Genomic DNA, 25566 nt, shown 5'->3' with positions numbered 1-25566 from the left:
CTGTCAGTAAACATCAGGAGAACTCAATCAGTTAATGGGCCCATTTATTTTTACTAATCTAAATTTTAAGGTTTAATCCCCCCTTTAGGGCTTAGTGGTATAACTTACATCTTGCATCAAGGGAACAAATCTGGTACATTAGATACATATATACTTTCTTAATGTCTTATACAACAGCACAGCCAGACAGCGATCACATGATTCAGAGGAATTCCTAACTTTTTTGTTGTTGTTTATTTTATTTAAAACATTTTCCTCTTATTTTATATTATAATTTATGAAATTCCTTGAATAAAAGTGCCAACAAATTTGAAATTTGAACAGGTAAGATGCCGTCTCTTAATTCTTTTCTGTGAATGATTGGACTTGACTTTAGATTTCTATTTATCCTTGAAATGATTCATTTAATTGGAAAAATTGCAACAAAAATGTATCTGGTTGGTGACTGACCGTGGTGTTGTGGCATATTCTACTAAAAAGGGCTGTTGCTTTACAACTTATAATGTTGTTCATGATTATTATGTTTACTTTTGGAGAATTTTCCCTAGACTCACTGCCACCCTTCCTTTAATAAGGAGTGTTATAATGTTTTCTCCATGCCATAGAATAGCCTGGTAGTGTGCACTATTGCTCAGAAAACAGTAAAATAGTATTAAAAAGGATAAATGATATAAACATCTTTAATGATTTTATAAAGCACTAAACCTATTTTAAAAGCTATAGTACTTTATTGAATTTTAAAACAGAATTATAGAGATTCATAAAATAACACAATTTACCTGTTTTTAGTGAGTACAAGTTTTTCATGACATTGAAAAGGTAGGAAGCTGTTCTGTGATGTTTCACTCTTTTGGCTTTTTGGTCTTTTGGTGGGGCTCACCATCCAGCTCCCAAATAAATCACACATTGGGGCTTATTCTTAGTTATGAATGCCTGTCCTTAACTTGGCTTTAACTTTTAACTTTCCTTAACTTAAATTATCCGACCTCCTTTTGCCTCTGGGCTTTTTCCTTCACTTCTGTATATTTTACTTTAACTCTTACTCCTTTGCTGTCTGCGTGGCTGGCCGGCCCCTAGTGCCTTCCTCTTCTTGTTCTCTTGCTTCCCCTCTTCCTCGGGTCTCCTTCTGTTTATCCTCTCTGCCTGCCAGCCCCACCTATCCCTGCTCCTGCCTCACTATTGGCCATTCAGTTCTTTATTAGAGCCATCAGGTGTTTTAGACAGGCAAAGAATCACAGCTTCACAGATAAACAAATGCAGCATAAACAAAAGTAACACACTTGAAAATAATATTCCCCAACAGGAAGTTGTGGAACAAAATGTATGTATATAGTTCATATTAAAATAGGCGAGGGTGTGTGTCCACATGAGAACAGGAAACAGCCTGACTCATGGCACTGCTGCCTCTGCTTGGAGTATGGGCAAGGAAGAATTTTGCTTAAATTAAAATTAAGCACCTTTTTTGCTTAGGTATTTTTAAGAGCAGTTTTTAATTGGTAGTTAACATTTCAGAATTATTAGATTATTAAAACCTAGTGTTAAAAAAAAATAAAATAAAATAAAATAAAAAGCCAGGCGGTGGTGGCGCACACCTTTAATCCCAGCACTCGGGAGGCAGAGGCAGGCGGATCTCTGTGAGTTCGAGACCAGCCTGGTCTACAAGAGCTAGTTCCAGGACAGGCTCCAAAACCACAGAGAAACCCTGTCTCGAAAAAACCACAATAAATAAATAAATTAATTAATTAGTTAATTAATTAATTAAATAAAACCTAGTGTTACATTAACTTTCTCTGGGGACACTTAGTGCAACTGGTCTACTCTCCTCAGATAGCACAACAGCAGCAGCCTAGCTTGTGAAGCTGGTGAGCTTCTGGGGTATACTTCCAGGGGTGTGGGTGACCCCCAGACAGTCCCTTCACTGAAAAGTCACCCCATCAGGGATTTAGCCTTCGCCATCGCTGCATAGACGCTCCCTCCAGTCCATAGTCCATAGTCCATATACTCGTGCGCCTTCCTAGATTCTGTGCATCTGGAGCAGAAGTATATTCAGCTGGCAGGGAGGTGCAGAGGGGAGGGAATGGCTGGGAGTTTTAAGTGAGGGTCTAATGACCTTTCTTCACTGTTTGTTATGAGAAAATGTCAACAGACCCAATCATTTCTTTTTTCTTTTAAATAGGTGTATTTGTGTGTGCGCAGGTAGAGGCCAGAGGTAGTAGAGTCACTGTTAGCTGCCTTACCTGGACGCTAGGAGCCAATATTTCCTCTTAACTGCTAAGCCATCTCTCCAGCCCCAACAGGCCCAATCTGTTGTGGTTAATTCCAATTGCTCTGATTAAGATACTAATTGCAGTTACGCTGAGTGGATGTGTTCCACAATAACTGTCTGACCAACCTGCATTCCTTCAGTCTCTTTGTGTGGTTTTCTTCTGTGAGATGAAGAGGCTTGGAAAATAGTCCCTGCTTTGACAGAGTTACCTACACAGGGAATTGCCTGCAGTAAGGCAATGTGGAGAGCTTGAAAATGTTCAATAAATGCTGTTATTATCAGGTATTAGTTATGACATTATTCAAGAACCTTAAAACCTAATACATTTCTAACTGACACTGGTGTTTCATATCTGAGTACTGAACAAACAAACAAACAAACTGAAGTCAAGGTGGTGATGGGGAGACAGGAGAGAAGAAAGGGGAGAGAGAAAAACACCTTTGGATGAACCAGGCTCAGTGGTACTCACTTGAAGCCGTAGGTACTTGGGAGGCTAAAACAGGAAGATTACTTGAGCCTGTGAGTTCAAGACCAATCTGAATGGCATAGCAAGAACCCCTCTCTTGAAAAAAAAAATCAACTAAAATAAACTTTGGGTAAGCAAAACAGCAAAAACCCAAACTATAAGATTTCAGATACCAGGATCTCAACCATATAGGTTTATAAAAATGTAGCATTCAGAATTCCTCTCAAAAACTGAGAGGCACAGCTGGACACTTCCCTTAGGCAGCTAGAATCTTTGCATCCTTACCTGTTGCTAGCTTCAGCAACCAACCACTTGTGTCCAGCATAATCTTGATCTAACCAGAACAATCCTAGCTCCAAGAGATGAAGACACAGTTCTGGCTCTATGTCTGTGAGGTCCCCAACCCAAATTTAGCATCCTTTATCTTCTAATCTCAGAAAGTATATATTGCCTTTACAAGGACTTGACATTTTGGGGGCAAGCAGTTAAGATTCATTAGTTCCTTAGAATGTGCTGTTCACTATCTCAGCCTTTTATCAGTTTGTTGTATTTGTTCAGCTAGGATTTGAGAGGTTGAGAACAAGAGCAATGTATCTGTCTTTGTATAAATTGTCTGATATAAGTACTGCTTCATTTTTATTGATTAATTTTGTTTATGACTTTCCAGATAATGTTCTTCTGTACATACCTTTTATTTGTAGGAGAGCAAGAATAGATTATCTCTTTAAGTCCAGAAAAAACTGTTGAATGAAGAGTTAATGGACTAGGAGAAGAAATCTTATCAGCTATAAGTTGGTCAGTATGTGAAGTGTCTACTTTATGTAGGGAACTAAGAATAAAATAATGAAGGCACTTCCTGAACTAGTAGTAAGAGGGCTTCACAACTGGGTTATAAATGCTTATTGGGGGAGTAGTTGGACATAGATAATCAAAGCTTAAACATTTATACTGTGGCTTCAAAATGTGGGTGTACTCCAGAGTCACCCCATGATACTTAAAATAGAAATCTCCAGTCTCTCCCTCTGGATCTGGTATTCAATGGACCTGGGAAGGATAAAAAAATTGTTTTCATAAAACTTGACTAAAAATGTAAGTGAGATTAGGATATTTTTCTACCTTGTCACTTTAGAAGTCTCTCTTAAAAATATTTTTATTGGGCTAGAAAGATGACTCAGAGCCCTGACTGCTCTTCCAGAGGTCCTGAGTTTGATTCCCAGCAACCACATGGTGGCTGACAAACTGTGAGCCATATAAACTCTATAATAAGATCTGGTGCCCTCTTCTGGCAGAACATAATAAATAAATAAATCTTTAAAAAATTATTTTTTTAATGTTTGTGTATATGAGTGGTTGCCCACAGAGGCCAGAAGAGGCATTAGAGTTTTAGAGTTGGAGACACAGGTACAGATAGTTGTGAGCTGTCTGTAATAGGTGCCAGAAATCAAACTTGTTACTTTTAGAAGAACAGCACGTGTTCTTAGCCACTGAACCATCTCTCCAGCCCCATATTAAGAGTTTGTTATGTGCTTTTTACAGGGAAATCATCTTGTACTAATTTCACATGGACCTATTTGTATCATGTATTTTGTTCATGTGCCTAGTTTTTGAGCTTCCTTTGATTCTGTTACCCATGGATTCACACCCCATTTTATATGCTACTGAACTGTGATAAGGATTTTTTTTCTACTGCTAATTTCTTAGGTGATATTTGATATTATATAAATAGATACCATTGAATCTGGACCTTCTTATAGTTGACTTTTTAACATATGCTTTTAGTTAAATGTTTTCAATACAATTTTTAATCATACCTGTATTTAGTTCTGATTTGTGAAGCATAGAATTACTGGGTCAAATGGTTGGACATCTGAGAAACTGCCCACTGTTTTCGGAGTAACCACTTCTACTTCCAGCAGCAGTATAAAGAATCCAGCTTCACCATACCCTCCCTAATCCTTTTTTCTTTCAAGGGGAAGGAACTTGCTTGAGGTTGAGGTGTGGTCTCTTCTACTGGACATTTGGCCTCAGCCCTGTGCCTAAAGATTTGATTATGGATTCTAGCCATTTTAATAGATGAGACATAGGATCACACTGGGTGTTTTTGATGCACATCCCCTAATGAGTATCGGTGCTGAGCATGCATCCTTGTACTCCTTGGACATCCATGTGTGTACCCTCTTTGTGGATCTGCCTGAGTCTGTAATGTTCTGGATGGAAGTCAATTATCAGAACACTTACAAGTACTTCCTCCCATTCTGTGGGCTCCCATTGCAGTGTAAAGTTTTAAATTTTAATAAGGTCTCCCTTTTCTCTTTGACTAATAGTGCTCTTTGTATAATTTTTGTTTAAGAAACCATTAACCACCCAGAGTCATGAAAACTGACTTCTGTATTTCCTTTAGAGTTTTAAATTTAAATCTTTGGTTCGTTTTGAGCTAATTTTTGTGCATGGTGTTAGGTAGTCATTCATCTTCATTCATCAGAACAGGGCTGTCCCAACATCATTCACTCTTTCCCTTTGGATTACATGGACACCTCTGTTGAAAAACTGATTATATGTTAGGTTCTGGAGTCCTAGGTCTGTTTTACTGATTTTGGTTTGTTAAACATTTGTACTCATTTTAAAAAGTATCTCCAAAAGTGATTACTTTTCTGAATGAGTTTTTCTTCTTATCTTTTAATAAGTCAATAGGCAATTGCAATCACAAAGTTACTTGTTTTAAAATATTGTATAGTATCTTAGGTAAAAAATTTTTAATTACTTAAAATTTCAGGCACTGTGCAATTATTCTTAAATAATTAAAAATGTTTGTCCCATTTGCATTAGTGTTAAGCACACTGAGGAAATACTGAAAACTGAAACCCAAGAATGGCAAAATTCCGAGAAGTGTGTGGTTGTGCTGAGAGAGGCTGTGTTCTCTCGAACTGCTGCGTTCTGAACACCAGACATCTACTTGTTGAAAACTACAAGAGAAGCTCCTCTTAAAATAAAAATGATTCTATCTACATTTACTACCTCTTAAAAACACATTTTCTGCACACTTTTTCATTGCTGCTTTATTTTGTGTTCTTGGCATGCAAAGAGAATACTTCCCAGAAAGGCATTAGTGTCTTTCCTACCGTCTTTCTGTTACATGTGCACGCTGCTAAGCACAGAGTCCCTCGCCTGCTTGCACTGTGTGGAAATGCTTCTTTATATGTGCGAGGTCATGCTTTGCTCTTGTGTCACTCATGTGCAGCCACCAGGTTGTGGATATCAAGCTGATGATTTTTGTCATTTAGGAGTCTTTGTCTGAAGTAGAAGAGAAGTACAAGAAAGCCATGGTGTCCAATGCACAGCTCGACAACGAGAAGAATAACCTGATCTACCAGGTGGACACCCTCAAGGACGTTATTGAAGAGCAGGAGGAGCAGATGGCAGAGTTTTACAGAGAAAATGAAGAGAAATCAAAGGTAGCTTGCACATCATGTATACTATCACTTTCTTGGTCCTGAAAAATCAAAGTCTGCCATTTGAAGAAGATAGGGTTGGCGGGAAACTGCAGAACCAAATGGTCTGAGAAATTAGTCACTGCCCTAACAATTTTTTTTCTGAAGGAAAACTTTTTTCCTTTTTAAGTTTTTAAAAACTAGATTACAATTCAAGTAGCGTTTTTTGTTGTTTTATTTTTTGAGAAAAGGTTTCTCTGTAGCTTTGGTGCCTGTCCCAGAGCTAGCTCTTGTAGACCAGCTGGCCTTGAACTCACAGAAATCCGCCTGCCTTAAAGGTGTGCGCCACTACCGCCTGGCTCCCAGGTAGTGTTGTTTTAGCTGTGACAATGACTTGGAGTTGCTGCTTTCTTTCCATCATAAGTGGAACGACACAGAGCTTAGTGAGATAGGTAGTTTTTTTTTTTCTGTGAGCTTCTGAGCTCTTCAAGAGACTCCACTTTCCAAATAAGCAGTTACTTAGAAACAGCAGTTTACAGATGAGCCAGACACGGACAGGGGTTTTCCTAAGAAGTTACGTACAGTTGGAGAATAAAAGCCACTAAGTGCCAGATTTGCCCCTGTTCAGCTGTAGCAAAGAAACTGGGGTGTGTTAAGAGTTTCTTGAACCTGGAAATTTTAAAGTGTTGGTGTCTAAGCATAGAATAAATGGATATTATTGCCAGAGATTAGTTACTGCTTTATTGCTAATACAGAAAAAAAGTAAGAAAACGTTTTAGGAAATATGTGTTGATTGAATTGTTGGAAACAGTCATCTGGATTGTGTGTAGTAAGGGAGCCAGTTGTGTTGTGTTTGATGAACTTCCATGGTGATGGTTTCCAGAGTGTACTGCTCAGGTGTGCACGTTAGTGACATGGCAGAGACTGCTGCCTTGGGGACAGGAGATATATGGTAGTTTCCTCTGTTTTTCTGTGAACCCACAGCTACTCTCTAAAGGCCTATTTGAAAATGCCGCTAGGGTCTAGGTGTGTGAAAATAAGGTATCTTCCATGTTAGGTCAGTGATGGCCCACAAAGAGGATGCTTTGGAGACAGTAACTGCATTACTCTTTGGTATTCTATCCTAGAAAGCAGTTCAGAGGATTCTGAATCACCATGCATACTTGATGTGCCTCTTACAGTAGAATGCCATCTGCACAGATACACAGAGGGGCCAGCTTCTCTTATGTGCCTCCTGGAAGCAGATGCTGAGAGCTCTGTACTCACCCTACCCAGCTTAGTAGCTCCAGCTTTAAACTTGTGTCTATGCCTGTGTCAGCAGCAGAGCCCCTGACTAGGAATGTGTGGGGTGTGTTCTCGGAACTGGGGGCATAGCTCAGCTGATAAATGCCTGGATACCTAGTCCTTATGTAAAAGCCTGGTATGGCAGCACACATCTGAGTGTTCTGGGGAGTGACAGCTGAATGGATTCCTGCAGCCCACAGGCCAGCCAGCCCATGCAGTCCATGAGCTCCAAGTTCAGTAAGAGACTTGTCTCAACAATAGGGTGGGCACCAACTGAGAAAGAATCTGACATTAACCCATGGTTCTCCCATACACATGCACATACGTGCAGGTACATCCGTTCATACACGTACATACCACAAACATACAAAAGTTTATTTTCTTAATACTTCTTTTAATAATGAACTAGCTTAGTGACATTTAAACACGTTATTACTCGATGGTTAAGCGTACTTGCTGTTCTTCAAGGTGACCCAAATTTAGTTACCAGCACCCATGAGATACCAGTACCATGAGGTAGCTCACAACCGCTTGTAACTCCAGTTCCAGGGGACCTGACACTCTTCTGACCTCTGTAGGTGCCGGTATGTGGCACACATGCATGCATGCATGCAAATATTCACACATATACATAAAATAAAAATAAATCTTTAAAAATTTCTCTTGGTTTTGAGCATAGAAGAAGTATGTAGAGATTCTAATGAGTCCATCAGCTTTTCATTGCTACTTTTCCTCTTTCCTTGGAGGAATTCTTTTTATTTTCTATTTTTCTTAAAGATTCATTCCTTTATTTTGTGTATGTATATACACTACATGCATGCCTGGTGCTTGTGTAGGTCATAAGAAGGAATTGGATCCTCTGGAAGTAGAGTTAGAGATGGCTGTGAGCCACCATGTGTGTGCTGGGAACCAAACTCAGGCCCTCTGCAAGAGCAGCAAGTGCTCTTACCTGCTGAGTGATCGCTCCAGCCCTTGGAAATACTTTTTAAGTTTAGTGATTCATCTTTTCTTTTTATAAGCCAAGAAGACATATTAGCCAATTTTTATTAAAAAAAGACATACAGCATTTGAAATACATCTCAACACATGTATTTGTGGCCCTCCTTTCCTAGAAACTGGCAGCCTGCTGTAAATGCTGCTGTGCTTGGAGCACACATATCTACACTCCTGTACACAGTGGTTATTCCATTGTGCAGACACTGCTCCACCAGCTCCCAGCTCATGGGCGTTCAAGTTATTTGCAGTACTTGCTTTCCTGAAGTCATCCTGCAAAACAATATATTTGTATTTATAAGCTGCTTTGGTCTTTGCTGGTTTTCCCGGTGTATCTGTGATAGAGAGCCATGGCGGGTGGATCCACGGAGTCGTCTTTTGTAAGCCACAGGTGTCGACACTCAGACTGCTGTGTGTTCTCTCCCTTGAGAATATTTCATATTTGAGCTGTTCCCTTCTTGTTTCCAGGGCTTTAGCTTGGCTTTCCTTGTTGTTAGTTTTAGTTTTGTTATTTGTCTTATTTTAGGAATTCTTCAAATGGAAAAATAGGAATAAATCTTTGTCTCTGAACATAAATTATAATTTCTTGTGTAGCTTGTCATTCCTGTTATTATTTTGTGGTAGTTTTTTGCTATTCTAAAAATTTTAATTTTTATGTAATCTTTTCTATCACTTACATTTTATTGTTTTGGATATTGGAATCATTTAAAATAGTCTCCTGTACACTACAGTTACTCATTTTTAAAAAGTACCTACATTTTGCTGTTCTTCTGTTGCTTTTCTTGCCTTCATCATACAGGATGGAGATTTAAAGTTTAACCCTTTTCACCAAATGCAAACCATCCATCCAGGCATGACTCTGGAAGTCAGACTTGGCCCCTGTGTTCAATGACATTTGTTCAGCTTTGTATCCCCTGACCTCTGTAACAATATCGTTTGCTTAATAACAGGAGTTAGAAAGGCAGAAACATATGTGCAGTGTGTTGCAGCATAAAATGGATGAACTCAAAGAAGGCCTTCGGCAGAGAGACGAGCTCATTGAGGTATGTACTTGAACTGCTGAAATATTTGATTTTGAAAAACAGATGAGTTGGATAGGATAGTGGTGTGTTTGTAGGGAGACTATTACAGTGTTATAAAGCAATGGTTCTCAACTTTCCTAATGCTGCAATTCTTTAATACGGTTCCTCATGTTGTGGTGACCCCCAGCCATAAACTTACTTTATTACTACTTCATAACTGTAATTGGCTACTGTTATGAATCATAAAACAGCTGTGCTTTCTGATGGTCTTAAGCGACCCCTGTGAGAACTGAGCGACCCACAGGTTGAGAGCTGCTGCTATAAAGATGGTCATGAGCAACCCCTGTGGAAGGGTGCTAACTGCCTCTAGAGATCCTGACCCACAGGTTGAGAGCCGCTGCTATAAAGATGGTCATGAGCAACCCCTGTGGAAGGGTGCTAACTGCCTCTAGAGATCCTGACCCACAGGTTGAGAGCCGCTGCTATAAAGATGGTCATGAGCAACCCCTGTGGAAGGGTGCTAACTGCCTCTAGAGATCCTGACCCACAGGTTGAGAGCCGCTGCTATAAAGATGGTCATGAGCAACCCCTGTGGAAGGGTGCTAACTGCCTCTAGAGATCCTGACCCACAGGTTGAGAGCCGCTGCTATAAAGATGGTCATGAGCAACCCCTGTGGAAGGGTGCTAACTGCCTCTAGAGATCATGACCCACAGGTTGAGAGCCGCTGCTATAAAGAATTTACTTGTGTAAACATTTATCTCTCAAAAATTTTCCAACATAAAATATAAAGGCAAGCTTAAAAGTGAATGCTTACAGATTCTATAAAATCCCTCCTTTACTAGCCGGATTTTTGGCAGTGTCTTTTATTCTTAAGCACGCTTGCCTGCAGATATCATAGGAAGTTAGAAAAGGAAGCATTATGGAGTATATTCTTGGGGTCCTAGGGCATGGCTTACAATAGGACATGATTCTTGAGGAGTAAGAATTTTGATCTTTACTCAAGTTAAGGCCTTTGAGGCAGCTGAAGCTGAAGAAGAGGTGAAGTTGTGAGATCTCAGCTCTCTGCAGCGGAGGAGCTCTGCAGCACACTAAGGTGGCATCACAGTGCAGGAGGGTGACCCACCGCAGCTCAGCGCGTTTGCGCACCACCCCGCTGTGGCTGACTGTCTCAGTTTTTAAGAATTACATGGGAGAGGATAACTGTAAAGCTGGATTTCTGTAATTTATCATCAGGCTGCTACTTACAAACTTGGAAAGCCTTGGTCTTTTTATGCTTACAATTTCTGTCCTTTGGGTGTCAGTAGCTACTGATCATGCACGACTGAAAACTGTGTGTCACACACAGTGCCTTTGGGTCTCCAGAATTAAGATGTGCACAATCAGGTGGAGAGTGTGCGAGTAGGAGGAGAGTGTTGCTAGTTGTTTATCAGTGGCAGTAGGGGACAGGTAAGATGTTAGGACAAGGACTTGCTCTGCTTGTTTACCCGCGACAATGGGGAACACAGTAAGATGTTAGGACAAGCACTTGCTCTGGTTGCTTTCTGTTGATGTGATAACATCCATGGCTGGAAGCAACTTAGGTGGGGAACAAATTTATTTCACCTTATCAGGTCACATTCCATCACTGAGGGAAGTCAGGGCAGGAACCTGAAGGCAGGAATGTTTGCTATTGCACACAGCAGTCTCTCCAGCTTGGGAACTCACTCACAACCCAGAAAGTACACCAGAAACCATGGAGGGTGCTGCATGCTAGCTGGCTAGCTCACTGGCTGGCTGAAGCCTACCCTCCTGATAGAGCCCAGGGCCATCTGCCCATCAATTAACAGTCCCTCCCAGACAAGCCTACTGACCTGACAAAGACCGACCTGAGACTTCCCCCAGTGGACTCTAGGCTGTGTCTGTGCTAACGAGGACAACATCACTACCCACCAGAAGACTTGTTTAAGAACTGCCAAATGGCGAAATCCTATTTTCTAAAAGCTCATGTTTCTCTTATAGTTTATGATATTCTTGATATTTCAGTTTTTGCCAATAGGAAATCAGAATGATCAAGCAGAAGACATGTCTGTCCTTTTTTTAGTTCTCCTTTACCAAGTCTGTGGTAAAGGGTCATTTGTTCATAAGCAAACGTTAAGTTTCCTTTGGCAAATACAAGTGGTTCCATGCTTGGGTAGAAAGGCAATTATCACAGGATGAATACCCAGGAGTGCTGTGTATACGCAGGAACGCAGGCTGGCCGGCTGCCTCAGAGCTGCTGTTGAACAGTTAGCTTTCTCCAGTACCCTTGACATTTGCACCACCCCCTTTTCTCGTTCTGGAGATGGAACCCAGGGCCGGTGCACACTCAGGGCCGGTGCACACTCAGCACACTCTAAGCTGTGTCCTGCTGTCCTCTCGCTTACTGCTGGGCAAGCCAGTGAGACGCTGGGTGCCATCTTTCCCTGCTCTGTTGATCATGGACTCCCCTCCCCTTTAAAATTCATCTGCCTCCTTTCCATTCTGCTTTCCTTCTAATACCCTTACTCTTTTCTGCTTTTATTATCTCCCTCCCTCCTTCTTCAGGAGAATCAGCGCCTTCAGCAGAAAGTAGACACCGTGACAAAAGAGGTGTTTGACCTCCAAGAGACCCTGCTGTGGAAAGATAAAATGATTGGGGTATGACAGGAGGTGGGGCTTTGGAGAAGTTCATTCCTGAGGAATAGACCAAGAAAATTTAGGCAATGTGAATAAACAGAAGACAGAGACTTCTCTAGGAAGCCCTGGTAGTGTGCCTAGAGAGAACTGCTCTTTCCAGACTCCATGCTTGTGGCGCTCATAATAGAAACCTTTAAAAGAAGTGTTCTTTATGCCCCAAGGATTCTTATCCCAGAGCAACCACAGGCATCTAATTCAAGTTCTGTGGGTATCTGGCTATGTTTATGTTGCAGAAGTATGGATTAAAAAAGAAGCTGGAGGTGGAGATGGGGAAATGTTATCTTGTAAATTGTTGGTGAATGAAGTAGGAGGAGATTACAAATCAGTTCAGTTATAGAAACGGATAGGAATGTAAGATGTAGGGCTGCCAAACTGTGACACCATCTCTCATTCCAACCCAGCACTCCCCAGCATGGGGCCTGGTAAGGCAAACAAATGCCTCCTCCACTGCTGCTTTGTTTAGTGCTGAAGGCACAGGCCAGCCATGCTGGGGGGCAGCAAAACTAGTCATATTCCTAGTTCCATAGGGCAGAAATTTAAAGAACAAAAGGAACTTTTAGATAATTTTCTGAAGCTTAAGTTCCCAAATTTCCAAACTTCCATCAAAAACTAGAAAACTTCCAGGGACATTACAGTTGTGAATTACTTAATTTATATACATTTTTACTTGAGAAATTGAAGTGATATAGGGGAGTGGGTGCACAGAGTAGGCAGCTTGTTGAGGAAAAGTTTGAAATGTACATACTGTCTGGGATGGCGGTCTCATGAGTCAGGAGACCTGGGGCTTCTCATTTGTCTGTCTTTCTTAGCATTTTAAACTGGTTATCCTGGACTAGCTGACCAGCTAGAATAAAACTACACACCCCATAAAATAGCTCATTAAAACAGATCTTGGTTTTCTTACTAAAAAGACATGCCAGTGTTGGTTGTAGTGGCACATGTCTTTGATCCCCGAACTTGGAGGAAGAGGCAGGTAGGTGGCTCTCATGAGTTCTAGGCCAGCCAGGATTATACAGTGTGACCTGTCTCAAAAAGAAAATTATAAATGTACATGTTGATGGCTAAGATATAAATTACTTGGCTTTTAACTGTCTGAGGATTTATTGAATTTTTTTGTAAGATCTATTTAACTTAAGAGTAAACTTTTACAAACTGCCGAGATAGCTCAGTGGGTAGAGGGCCTGCCTTGCGAGCATGATGCATTGTCTTTGATGCAGAACCCTCCTAAAGGTGGGAGGAGAGAAGAGACTTCACAAGTGGCCCTCTATCTTGATTGTGTGTGTCGACTCATACATCATAAACATAATAATAAATACTTTTTAAAAAATAAATATGTTAATTTTGAGGAAAGTTAAGATTCACATGCAAGTGTAAGAAACGGTAGCAAGATATCCCCATGTGCCCTTTGCTCAAAAATGTCGTATCTTGCAATGGTGTAGGACGGTATTACAGCCAAGGACATGTCTGTGGTACAGTAAGGATAAAGGTGCTTCCATTTCTCCTTTTTATAGATACCCCTTCTTCAACTGGCCTCCAGCCCTCAGAGCCACTCTGTAATTTTGCCATTTTAAAAATTTTGTAGCTGGTTGGTGGCAGTGCACATCTTTATCCCAGTATTTGGGAGGCAGAGGCAGGTGGAGGCCAGCCTGGTCTACAGAGAGAGTTCCAGGACAGCCAGGGCTACACAGAGAACTCTGTAAAAACAACAACAAAAAAAAAAACCCCAAATAAACAAAAGAATGTTGTATAGATATAAACCTACAGTGTGCCGGGCGGTGGTGGCACACGCCTTTAATCCCAGCACTTGGGAGGCAGAGGCAGGCGGATCTCTGTGAGTTCGAGACCAGCCTGGTCTACAAGAGCTAGTTCCAGGACAGGCTCCAAAACCACATAGAAACCCTGCCTCGAAAAACCAAAAAAATAAAAAAAAATAAACCTACAGTGTATAGTTTTGGATTTAGTTTTTTTCATTCAGCATTACTCAAAAAAATTTTCTGTATGTAACAGTAGTTTATCCTTCCCTTAGCTTTTCTTTAATTGTGCTTATTACAAATAATAATTTATAATAATCTTTACAGTTAGACAGTTCAGTGGAGTTAAAGTCACCCATATTGGTATGTACTATTTTCATCCTCTCCAGCTAATGCACCCACTGTGCAGTGCCATCCACATCACCCTGCCAACCACTGCTCCACTCTTGTCTCCAGGGTACTACTCTAGGTTCCTCAGTGAGGAGGACTCATAGCACTGCATGGCTGCTCTGTTACAGCAGCACAACATCCTGAGCTTTATTATCAGCATTGAAGTATGTGTCAGGATGAATGAATCTGTGTACGAGTGTGTGTGTGTGTGTGTGTGTGTGTGTGTGTGTGTGTGTGTGTGTGTGTGTGCGTGAGAGAGAGAGAGAGTGTGTGTGTGAGAGTGTTCAGGATGACCCTTCCATTTCCTCCTGAGTTCTGGGGTTCCAAGCATTCCTCACCCACACTCAGCAAATGTCCTTACTTTTTGAAGCTAAATGGACATGTGTTTCCCATTTCTCTCTTTATGAACACCTGGATGCAGGTGTCCACCCCTGCCTATTGTGAGCAGGGCTGCTGTGGATGTGCTGAGCAGCTATCTCAATGCTGCTCTGACTGAAGGTATCGGATGTCCAACCAAAAGTGGAATTGCTAAGTTATTTAGTAACTTGGGTGATTTTGAGGACTAGCCCATTCTGTATCCATAGCAACGCTGCCCTTACACATTCCCCTCAGCAATGAGCAAAGGATGGAGTTTCTCCACTTCCTCGCCAACACCTGTTACTTCTCCTAGCTGGCATTCTCCTGTCATTTGTTTTTGCTTCTCCCAGTCTGAGGAACAGAACCCTGGAGCTCACACCTGATAGGCAGATGCTCTACTACTGAGCTACATCTCTGGATTGGATTGTTTTGTTTTGTTTTGAGACAGAGTGTGTGTAGAGTAGGCTGAATCCAGCATCCCCAGCTTCCCATTTACTTCTGAAGGGGTTGCTTCCGGCACCTAATTCGTCACTCAGCTCCAGCTTCATTTTCAAGAATAAAATCTAATAACTTAAGAAACAAGCCCCAGGCTGAAACTGAGTTTCTTCACTTTCCTTTGGTGACGTCAGTTCCCTTATCGCTGGCTTCTTGCAGTTCTCTCTAGGTATTCAGCATAGAGCAGGCAGTGGATAGAAAAGGGCCTGAGCTCTGGCAGCTCAGCCTCAGTGAATCCCATTCTCAGTAACTGCAGTTATTTCACCCATGGCCTAGCATTCCAGCCTCTGCTCTTTAAATTCTGCCGCAGAGGCTATTGCTGCCTGCGGCACAGGGCCGTGGTCATGCGGTCAGGCTACAGAGGACTTCAGAACTAGAACAAATGTGTTTGACCCAATTATAAAGTATTTCAGTAGCTTTCAAGCTTTGTGGTGAAATATACAAATATACAGGATATATTTTATTTTTATATCTGTAATTATGAAATTTTAAGATCTAATAGTAAAACAAGAATCCAGTACTGTAATTGTAGAAGGAGGAACAAAAGCCATGTACCGGTGTTTGCTAGAATTCTTAACTTGAGATTGGTCTATTCCTGAGGGGTCTTTTGTATTCAGTGGTATTATTGACACCGTATATTATAAAAGTGATCACCTCCTCAGCTTAATGTCGTGATTACAGCACAACTGCATGCCACGCTTCTGTAACACGCATCTAACCTGTGCCCGTAACACACATCTAATCTACATGGTTCAGGTGACATAGGGAATGTTCCTGTGCTTGTTCTAATGTTACGCTTGTTAAGTTGGTTAACACTAGCCACAGATATTAAAAGCTTCAGAATCTGGACTCTCAAGTCACTTTCCAGGTGCTTGGAGATACATTCGATGCATGAATTTTCATCACTTACGGAAAGGAAGTTAGGTTTAAACATTGCATTGTAAAAAATGAGCAGAGGGCTTGCCTAAGGAATATGCCCCCAGCATTATGTGGGATGACCATGAAGGACCAGAATGCAGCCTGTATGCAAGGGCTTTAGAGCCAGAGTGAAGTGAACTCATCTCCTCCCTTGGTACTTACTGTAACTTTAGACGGGGAGCTAGGAAGCGCATCACAGGGTGGAAGGGTGCCTCGCCACCACATCAGTGTGTGCTGTTGCAGTCAGTTCTTACTTGTTCCCAATTTTGTCACAGAGTAGGATTATAATGGTTTTTATAAAAGTTAGTCAGTGCCAGACATGTTGAAACATGCCTGTAATCCCACTGTAGGTGGACACTGCAGGACCAGGAGTTCAAAGTCAACCTTAACTACATAGCAAGTTGAAGGCCAGCCTAGGCAATATGAGACCCTCTGTTCAGCAACATGGATAACCACTAAACACTTTTCTAGCCATTAGTTACTATCTCTTGACCTGGTGATGAAAAAGTTACAATTTAACTTATTGGGCTAATGCTGAAGGAAACATTAAATGCTGGAGGAAACATTAAATGCGGGGAAAATAAGGGAAGGGTTCCGGTAAAACCAGCACTGGCACCAGGTTACTGTGCACCTGCTTTCCATCTTGTTTGAGCGTGATTTCAGATTGGTGACCAAAATAGGTCCCTCCTCTGCCTGTGCTGCTTTCCTGAAGGCTCTGATGCAGGAAATGAGGAGACTCTGAGCAATGCCCACATGCCTTTCCCAGACCCTCAGGGTAACTTGCCAGTGTGAGCAGTGCTCCAGGCCCAGTGTGCCTCCTGAGTGGGAGGTTTCCTGTTGTCAGATGGGTAGATTCTCGTGTGTTAAGTCCCCAAAGCTAGATTTGAACCCCTAACCCGTTACCCAGCTTGGCTAGTGTTCCTTCTGTGTTTATTTGGCTTTCTCATTTTATCAATAGTAACTAATTTTTATGAGAAAACCAATTAACATAGCAAGTTGTGGAGAATTCCTTTGGAGATGAGCTGACTTGGGTCAGTTGGTAGCAGAGAACCTTGTCAACACTGGAGAACAACCAAACAGCCAGTATTTAAATAACTTACCCAGACTTTCTCTTCTTCCCAAACTGTCTTTATTTTTTAAAATCAAGCATATTCTTAACTACTTTATTAAAGATGAAACAGATGTGTTGGGTTATTTTGTTGTTCACCAAATGAAAATGAACTGAGGAAGACAGGCAGGAACTTTTTGTCTGTAAAAATGTTCTTCATGTGATGAGCACGTCTGGCCAAGTTCATGCATGAGCTCTTCTTCTGTTTAAACCCACGTGCAGCTGTGCAGTCTTCTCCCCCTGCCTGGCCGCGGTTTCCACACTCTGACTCTGCGTGTAGGCCTCGCCTGCCATTGGATTAGTCACCTTTCTCTTGCTCTTTTTCTGTGCTGTTCTTTCCCTGCTACCCTGCCTAAAACCAGGCCCTAGAGAAACAGAAAGAGTACATTACCTGCCTCAGGAGTGAGCGAGATGTGCTCAGAGAGGAGCTGCCTGACCTACAGGAGACAGTGCCGACAGCAGAGGTATGTCAGCCTGGGCCTTCTTCCCCTGCTCTGCCTTCTTTCTCTCCTGACCATAAACAACAGCCTTGATATGCTGGCGGATTGAGCTGTTTCCTCCATAGAGGTATATCATAAAGCTAATTCTAACTAGTTTCTACACATGGCAAACAAACATTGTCAACAAACATTGTCGCAGAGATGCCTCAACAGAACTTAGAGTTTCTGTGTGGGTTACTGCTTGTAACTAAGTTTTTTCTTTTCCACAGAAACATGGCTTAGTTATAATCCCAGACAGCACTCCCAATGGTGATGTCAATCATGAACCTGTTGTTGGAGCCATTACTGCTGTGTCTCAGGAAGCGGCTCAGGTCTTGGAGTCAGCAGGAGAAGGGCCACTAGGTGAGAGACTGCTTGCTGTTTAGTTTTGGATTAATGTTGGGCTTCTAGCTGAGGGTGGGGGTGGGGAGCAGTATATGGGCTATTCAGACAAGAATCTTGATCTTGGGAACAGAAATGGAGTCACCCCGTGGGTTAGCACTGGTGGAAGCACTGCAGGTGTACATACACATCGCCTTCCACTTAAAACAGACTTGGTCCAGAGTCCAGCATGCCCATCACAGGGGAGCTCAGGCCTGGTGGGGACTTGCTAGCCTGTGGTTAGCTTCTTCCTGGCCCACCTGGATTTAGATCCTGTTTATCCCAGGGCTCTTTGCCACCTCTTTCTTTCTTTCTTTCTTTCTTTCTTTCTTTCTTTCTTTCTTTCTTTCTTTCTTTCTTTCTTTCTCTCTCTCTCTCTCTCTCTCTCTCTCTCTCTCTTTCTTTCTTTCTTGATTTATTTATTATGCATATAGTATTCTGCCTGAATGTCTGCCTGCACATCAGAAGAGGGCACCAGATCTCATTACAGATGGTTGTGAGCCACCACGTGGTTGCTGGGAATTGAAATCAGGACCTTTGGAAGAACAGGCAGTGCTCTTAACCTCGGAGCCATCCCTCCAGCGGCAAGAAATGGATGATAAAGAAGGCACATACTGAAGTGTGACTTCCAGGGCAGGGCTCCCAGGCCTGTTAAAAGTGACCCTTATAGAACCTAACAACAAACTCCAGAAAGCCACAAAGGGGCCCAGCCATTACCCCTGTTCTGATTCTGCGGTGTGAGAGCTCATGGCGGGTGAGACACAGCCATGCAGACAGAACGTACATGGGAGGTTTTATTGAGAATAAGGAAATGGAAAAGCGGGGAGGGAAGGGAAGACACCTGCCTCTGGGTAGACCAGCAGAAGAGAAGAGAGACACAGATAGAGAGGAGGGGAGGGAAGGGAAGACACCTGCCTCTGGGAAGACCAGCAGAAGTGAAGAGAGAAACAGATAGAGAAGAGGGGAGGGGAGGAAGGAAGAAAGAGAAAAGAAGTAGGCAGAGTTTCACCTTTTAAAGGGACAGAGTGCTGCCTGCCCTGAATAAGGCCCGACCCTCTGTCAGGTCCTCGAGGGATGGGCCTGGGTGTGCCTGGATGCTAACAGCCCCACAACAAATTTTGTGCTAGGGGAAGAAAAAAATAGCACAGATAGCTATTGTGCCATCTGTTTACATTAATTTTTAATTTTATTTTTTTCTCTTTGATGTGTGTGTAGTTAAGGGAGTATGAGGCATTATGAGAACAGCAGAGGCTAAAATATTTTAAAGTTAGTAGGCAGGTTGTCTCATGTAGAATTCTAGAAACACAATTAATTGTTGAGCACTTTGATAGAGGACCAGGTGAGCAAGAGGATCAGGTGAACTAGAGGGAAGATCTTGCAGGCATTCTTACCTTTGGCGTTCGACATGATGTTATTTACAAACCCCACACTCAAAAACCATACAATTGAGTTACAAAAAAGAAAAAGAAAAGAAAAATCTTTCAAGTAAGTTTACCACTTTGTTGGTTCCCATCCATAACTGTTCATAGCCTGACAGTGAGTCAGGCTGAAGATAGCAATGGAAGCTCTGGGGTTCCTCTACCTTTTGGGGGGCTAAGGGAACTGAAACTGACTTGGCTGACCCTCATTTATTATGGAGTCATTGGCTAACTGTGAGCTGCTGCTTTAGCTGGACTTGTGTTATCTCCTCAGCCTAGGCAGCCTGTTCCCGCCTAAGCAGCAACAGCCCTGTGTCTCTGCCCCAGGCTGGAATACAGGTTCCCTATTCCTGGCTTACTTGTGTTCATCACTAAGTTAGCCACAGGCTTGAACAGTAGTTTAAACCCACACCAGGTTTTCTGATCCACTTGGCTCTCAGTTTACTGCTAGTCTTAGGGCGCCCCACTCACCTGCCCCCACATGACGTCAGCCTCCACAGCCCACTGCTACCAGCATGTGCAGCATGGTCCCCCCCCCCCCATATTCCACCCTCCAAGGCTGAGAGCCTCTGAAGATAACTGGAAAAGCTTAGACATTTTTTTTGCAACAACAGCAAAATGGTTCCTCTGGACCCCACTTTGTTTCTAGGCAGAAAGTCACTACTCTGGGAGCAGATGCTGTATTTGATGTCACAACTGTCATGGACTGGAAGTATAGTTAGGAAGATAAAGGATTCCTTTGATTGCAATTAAAGCCTTTGCCTCTTTTCATGTTCACAATGTAAACAATGTAATTTAGGCGATGTTGGCTATTTGTGAGTCCAGTTTACAGCTTCCCCCCTTGTTCCAGATGTGAGGCTACGGAAACTTGCTGGCGAAAAGGAGGAGCTCCTGTCACAGGTAAGCTGTCTGCTCATCCGAAACCACTGATTCATCTAAGATAGGCAGTAAAATGCTAATAAATGAATGTTCATTAGAAATTCAAAAAATTGCTGGGTGTGGTGGCACACGCCTTTAATCCCAGCACTCAGGAGGCAAGAAGCAGATGGATCTCTGTGAGTTTGAGGCTAGCCTAGTCTACATAGTGAGTTCCAGGACAGCCTGAGCAATATAAGATTTGAAGAAAAAAAAAAGAAATATATTTCTTAACTTTAGTACTGAAGGGACATTTAAAGGAAGAAAATGTAACTCATATTGTCTTTAACTCAGCCCTTCCACTCTCACCCTGACCATCTTCCCTTAGTGTGAACCATGCTGACTTGATGCTGCTGTTCTGTTGGATTCTCTGCCGCACATGTGCTTACTTCCTGTTCCTGTAGCCTCTTAATGGCCAGTCTGTTTCAGTCTGCAGGACCCCACAGGGAGCCATCCTGTCTTCTGGTGGCTTTTCTTTTTGTTCCATATGCCTGGTTTTCTTGTGTTTATCATAAAGTTAACCCCTGTTTTAAGCCCACTCAGGGTTTTCTGTCCTATTTTTTCTAGTATCTTGAAATCTCACAGTGATGTATTCAAAAATGTTCAAGCATCAGTGCAGCCCACGTCAATTCTAGGAACTTCTAATCCTTAGTTTGGAAAACCTTGAGTGGTTGTTACTCACTCTTTCCCTTACTCCTGTTCAGTCAGTAAGCAAATGGCAAATGATATTCCGCTGTTTAATACATTACTCATGGCATGTAGGAAATTTGGATGAATAATCAGATTGTTGTGGGTTTATTTGAAAAATCCATGCCTTGTACGTCTTAGTAGAGAGAATCAGGCAATAGAATTAAGCTGTGTTGTATGTGAAGTTTCTGTGAACACACTTATCATGTTTCTCTAGCTACATTTAGCTGTGTGGTACAGGCATGTAGTCAAGACAGACATAGCCAGGACAAGGAATGTAGTGGGCAGGTAAGACCATGGTGCTTAGAAAAAGGGATGTGGTAGGCATGAAAGACCATGGTGAGCTGGGCGGTGGTGGCACACACCTTTAACCCCAGCACTCTCTGTGAGTTCAAGGCCAGCCAGGTCTACAGAGCAAGTGCCAGTGTAATGATCTGTTCTGTCTCTTTAAGAGACAAGCCACACCCATGCCTCCCCCACTGAAGCAGGCAGATCTTCCTTCCTGCTTGCAACCGGAGTCCCTTCCTTTTCTGTCTCCCTCTTGAAGAAGCAGCTCCCCCCCCTCCTCTCCTTTCTTCTCCTCTCCTCTCCTTTTCCCTTCCCCTCCATAACCCACTAAATAAATATCCAGCCTCACTCTGCGTGGCATGCCTATCCATGTCTCTGTCTCTCACCTGCCGCTGCTTGCTGCTTGTCTCATGGCGTGCCCATCTGTCTGTCTCTCTCTCCTTGTGGGCCTGCTGCAGCCACTCAGGGAACTGCACCGTCCCTGCCTGGGACTGGCTGCTCTCAGGATCTGCTGCCCACTGCTGCCCCGCGGAGACCTGCAGTGTTTCTGCCGCTGTAGCTGCCAGGGATCCTGCCGCGTTTTTAATTAATCCATTACAGCCAGGACAGGTTCTATGCTACAAAGAGAAACCCTGTCTTGAAAACCAAAAGGGGGTGGTGGGCATGGGATCAGGTTGAACCTGGAAGTTAAGCTGAATGAGCAGTGTTGGGAAGATGTCAAAGTAGAGATCAGATGTAGTAAAAAAAAAAAAAAAAAGATCAGTGACTGGAAGTGAGTGTGGCTGAATGATGTCAGGATTAGGGTATTGTAGCATGAATAATAAAAACCCAGAGACAGATATTGGGGTTCAATCTGAAGACCAGAAAAGCAAAACAGCCAATCACTAGAGAGACCTTTTATCTTTACCAAATCCACAGGGCGAGATCCTGTCTCCATGGATCCTCAGACTCCACACTCCAGTGAGCTCCTGTCTCCTCCCCTTTATATTCCTCTCTCCATATCCAAACTGTTTCCACCTCCCTATTGCTGGGATTAAAGGTGTGTGACTCCCAAACATTGGTATTAAAGGTGTGAGCCACTACCACCTGCATCTTTTTCTGGTTCAATTTTGTGTAGCTCAGGGTAGCCTTGAACTCTTGGAGATCAAGCTGACTCTGTCTCCCAAGTCCTGGGATTAAAAAGTATGTGCTGTCAGAGACCAGCTTCAACAAAAATACCATTTACCGGGGTCGAGGATTAGAAAAATGTTAAGTAGGAGGAACAGAGATTAGAAAGAATCACTAAGACACAGGATAGTAACAGGAGGGCAAATACTGAATGCTGACTACACCTGTAGTTATTTTCCACACACTTCTCTGCCCGCCCATACAAAAAGGGGAAGAAAACAAAAAAACTGCATGATACAAAGAACAACTCAGGCAGTACTTGCTTCATCGAGTCATTGATTTTTGACAAAATCATTCTGTTGTTTAGGCAGTGAACCCACCCAAGACTCAAAAGAAGGAGAAGTATGCTTGAATTTCCTGACTGTTGGTTGGGGGGTGGGGAGTGGATCTACCTGTGTGGGCCATCTCAATGTCAAAAGGACCAAGTAACCACACCCTAGGTCAGGGTGTGTAACCCCAGTTGTTGTCAACAATTTTGACTTTTGACCTTTAGACAAGGTAGAAATAGGCTCATTTTTGGGCCTCCACAGTGTGCCACCACTCCCTGGCCTCTGTTGGCTTAGCTTTGCACTCTGATCCCCAGGCAAGCTTTATTTATTAAAATACAAATAAAATACCACTACAGAGTACAGAGAGAATGAACGGAGTGCTCAGCAGTCGTGGATACTGTATGTGAAGCTAAATAATCTAGGGAGTATGGCCATCTAATGTTGAAATGTTATTATATGTTAAATGAAGGCCAAGAGCCAAAAGAGGTAGACGGCAGGATCCTTGAAGGGGAGGTGCTCCAGAAACTGGGGTGCATTGTGGGAGCATGTCCTACTCTAGACGTGTACTAAAATGGCCGAGATAGGGGTTAGTTTGGGGAGTGCAAGTCAGGAGCTAACACGACAGAGGCACAGTACACTAGAGAGTATGTGAGGTAGTTAGAGATGAGCCTCAACAGGTGAGAATGGGCATATGTATGAGCATAGCATAGATCAGCAACAGCAAGGAAAGTCGGAGAGCACTCTTCCGTTTCTTGGCTGAGGTAGGAGCCTGGGAAGACAAAAGCAGCAGTGTGCAGTGGGATTGCAGGAACTGCAGGGAGCAGCAGTGTGCTGCGGGGCTGCAGGAACTGCAGGGAACAGCAGTGCACGGTGCAGATACAGGAACTGCAGGGAGCAGCAGTGCACAGTGGGGCTGCAGGAACTGCAGGGAGCAGCAGTACACAGTGCGGATACAGGAACTGCAGGGAGCAGCAGTGCACAGTGGGGCTACAGGAACTGCAGGGAGCAGCAGTGCACAGTGGGGCTACAGGAACTGCAGGGAGCAGCAGTGCACGGTGCAGATACAGGAACTGCAGGGAGCAGCAGTGCACAGTGGGGCTACAGGAACTGCAGGGAGCAGCAGTGCACGGTGCAGATACAGGAACTGCAGGGAGCAGCAGTGCGCAGTGGGGCTGCAGGAACTGCAGGGAGCAGCAGTGCACAGTGGGGCTACAGGAACTGCAGGCTCTGTGAGAGTCCTGAGGTTAAAAAGTGTACCTAGATAAAGTTGCTGCAGGAGCATCAGCTAATGGCAGGCTGATGCTTCCAGAGGCATTGGGAAAGTTTGTGTGTATGGAGGGTAAAGTTAGGCATGGTGCAGGACCTTTGGGGAAGAGTGCTAAAGAAGAGTGGTGCTCCTTTTGGGGTGTGATAGGAATGATGGGATGATAACCAAATTCTCCCAAGACAAACCCATGTGTGCAGAAGGAAGAGGTGCTTGGGAAGTGTGCATTCACTGAGTCTGAAATCAGCCTTGCCCGGCCCACTAGACGTTGGCAAAGCTAGTGCTCATCTTCCTTCTAGTCCCTGGCAGCAGAGCTAAGGGCACTGGGAGAGCCAGCCACTTGTGCTTCCAATTAATTTGAATAGTAAGAGTTCTCTAAGTATTCAACTTATCTCTAAAAAACTAGACAAAAATCCTATCTACCCATGAAAAATATGTATTGTTGTATAGATATACGCAAGTAATGAAGAGTGGAAGTCTTTATTGGGATACCTGGCTTCTGAGGCTCATTCCTTTCTGTTTATATCAGTTTCTGTTGAATGCCTAGAGCCATTTTTCTCATAGAAAATAAAACTGTTTGATTTGTATGACTTGCTAATAATAATACGGACCTGCTTTGTTGTGTGTTATGGCCACTGGACCTGTTACCTCCATTACTTAAAGAGAATTGGTGTTGGGAACTGGTCAAAGTTGCTACAGCACTGCGCAAACGTGTCCTAAATGTGAATTCCCAGTAGTAGGCACTGCAGGAGGTCTCTGTAATCCCAGCATTGGAAAGGTAGCCGTAGGAGGAGGTTCACTGGAGCTTACTGGTCAGCCATGCAGGCCAAACTTAATCAATTTGGCTTCATACTTGGTGAGATCCATATCTCAAAAATAGCGTGAAGAACAACTGAGGAAAGGATCTGAGGTAGACCCCTGACCTCCATGTATTCATGGACACATAAAAGTTAAAGACACTTATCCTCAATCCAGGCCTGGTGACACAGGTCCTGCAATCACAACTACTTGGGAGGCTGAGGAAGGAGACTCACAAGCTCAAGGTCTGTCTGGGCTAGAGTGAGTGCAAGGCCAGCCTGGGCAGCTTAGTGAGGACCTATTTCAAAGTAAAGAGGGGGATATGGCTAAACTCTGTGCTTGTGTTTGCTTAGCATGCTGGAGTCCTTGGGCTTCACCCCAGCATCATCAAAGAAAGAGACAGAGATTGAGACAGACACTGACCTCACTGGTGACTTCTACTTCCATTTCAGGTTAGAAGACTGAAGCTGCAGATAGAGGAAGAACGGCAGAAGTCTTCAAGGAATGACGGCACGTCTGGGGACCTGGCGGGACTGCAGAATGGCTCAGATTTGCAGTTCATCGAGATGCAGAGTAGGTACCAGGGTACAGGACAGTCTGAACTGGTATGTAGCATGTATTCCTGGAATAAGTTGGATGTGGGCTATTGGAGTCCAGGAAGAGTGGTCCTGGCCACTTAGGAGCTAAACAGGGATCTACCTGTGAGTCCCAGGGATGGCATGGGCCA

The 25566-nt window shown here is 43.1% G+C and overlaps 1 protein-coding gene across 23 annotated transcripts in view; it reads left to right on the top strand.

The window, feature by feature from the left end:
- Nucleotides 1–25566, top strand: part of Lrrfip2 (LRR binding FLII interacting protein 2) — a 110785-nt gene that overhangs the window by 80317 nt on the left and 4902 nt on the right. For 11 of the 23 annotated variants that reach the window (XM_075964387.1, XM_075964389.1, XM_075964386.1 and 8 more), the window contains 7 exons: nucleotides 6014–6184; nucleotides 9388–9480; nucleotides 12023–12115; nucleotides 17536–17637; nucleotides 17883–18015; nucleotides 20302–20351; nucleotides 25292–25412. In XM_075964387.1, coding sequence (XP_075820502.1) covers nucleotides 6014–6184; nucleotides 9388–9480; nucleotides 12023–12115; nucleotides 17536–17637; nucleotides 17883–18015; nucleotides 20302–20351; nucleotides 25292–25412 — 763 coding nt within the window. The remainder of the gene's footprint in view (nucleotides 1–6013; nucleotides 6185–9387; nucleotides 9481–12022; nucleotides 12116–17535; nucleotides 17638–17882; nucleotides 18016–20301; nucleotides 20352–25291; nucleotides 25413–25566) is intronic. The other 12 variants (XM_075964395.1, XM_075964388.1, XM_075964401.1 and 9 more) reach the window with 2 other exon arrangements.

Source organism: Microtus pennsylvanicus, chromosome 3 (genome assembly GCF_037038515.1).
Source record: "Microtus pennsylvanicus isolate mMicPen1 chromosome 3, mMicPen1.hap1, whole genome shotgun sequence".
Classification (NCBI taxonomy): domain Eukaryota; kingdom Metazoa; phylum Chordata; class Mammalia; order Rodentia; family Cricetidae; genus Microtus; species Microtus pennsylvanicus.
The sequence above is the reverse complement of the archived record's forward strand: the minus strand, read 5'-3'. Positions and strand labels throughout refer to the sequence as shown.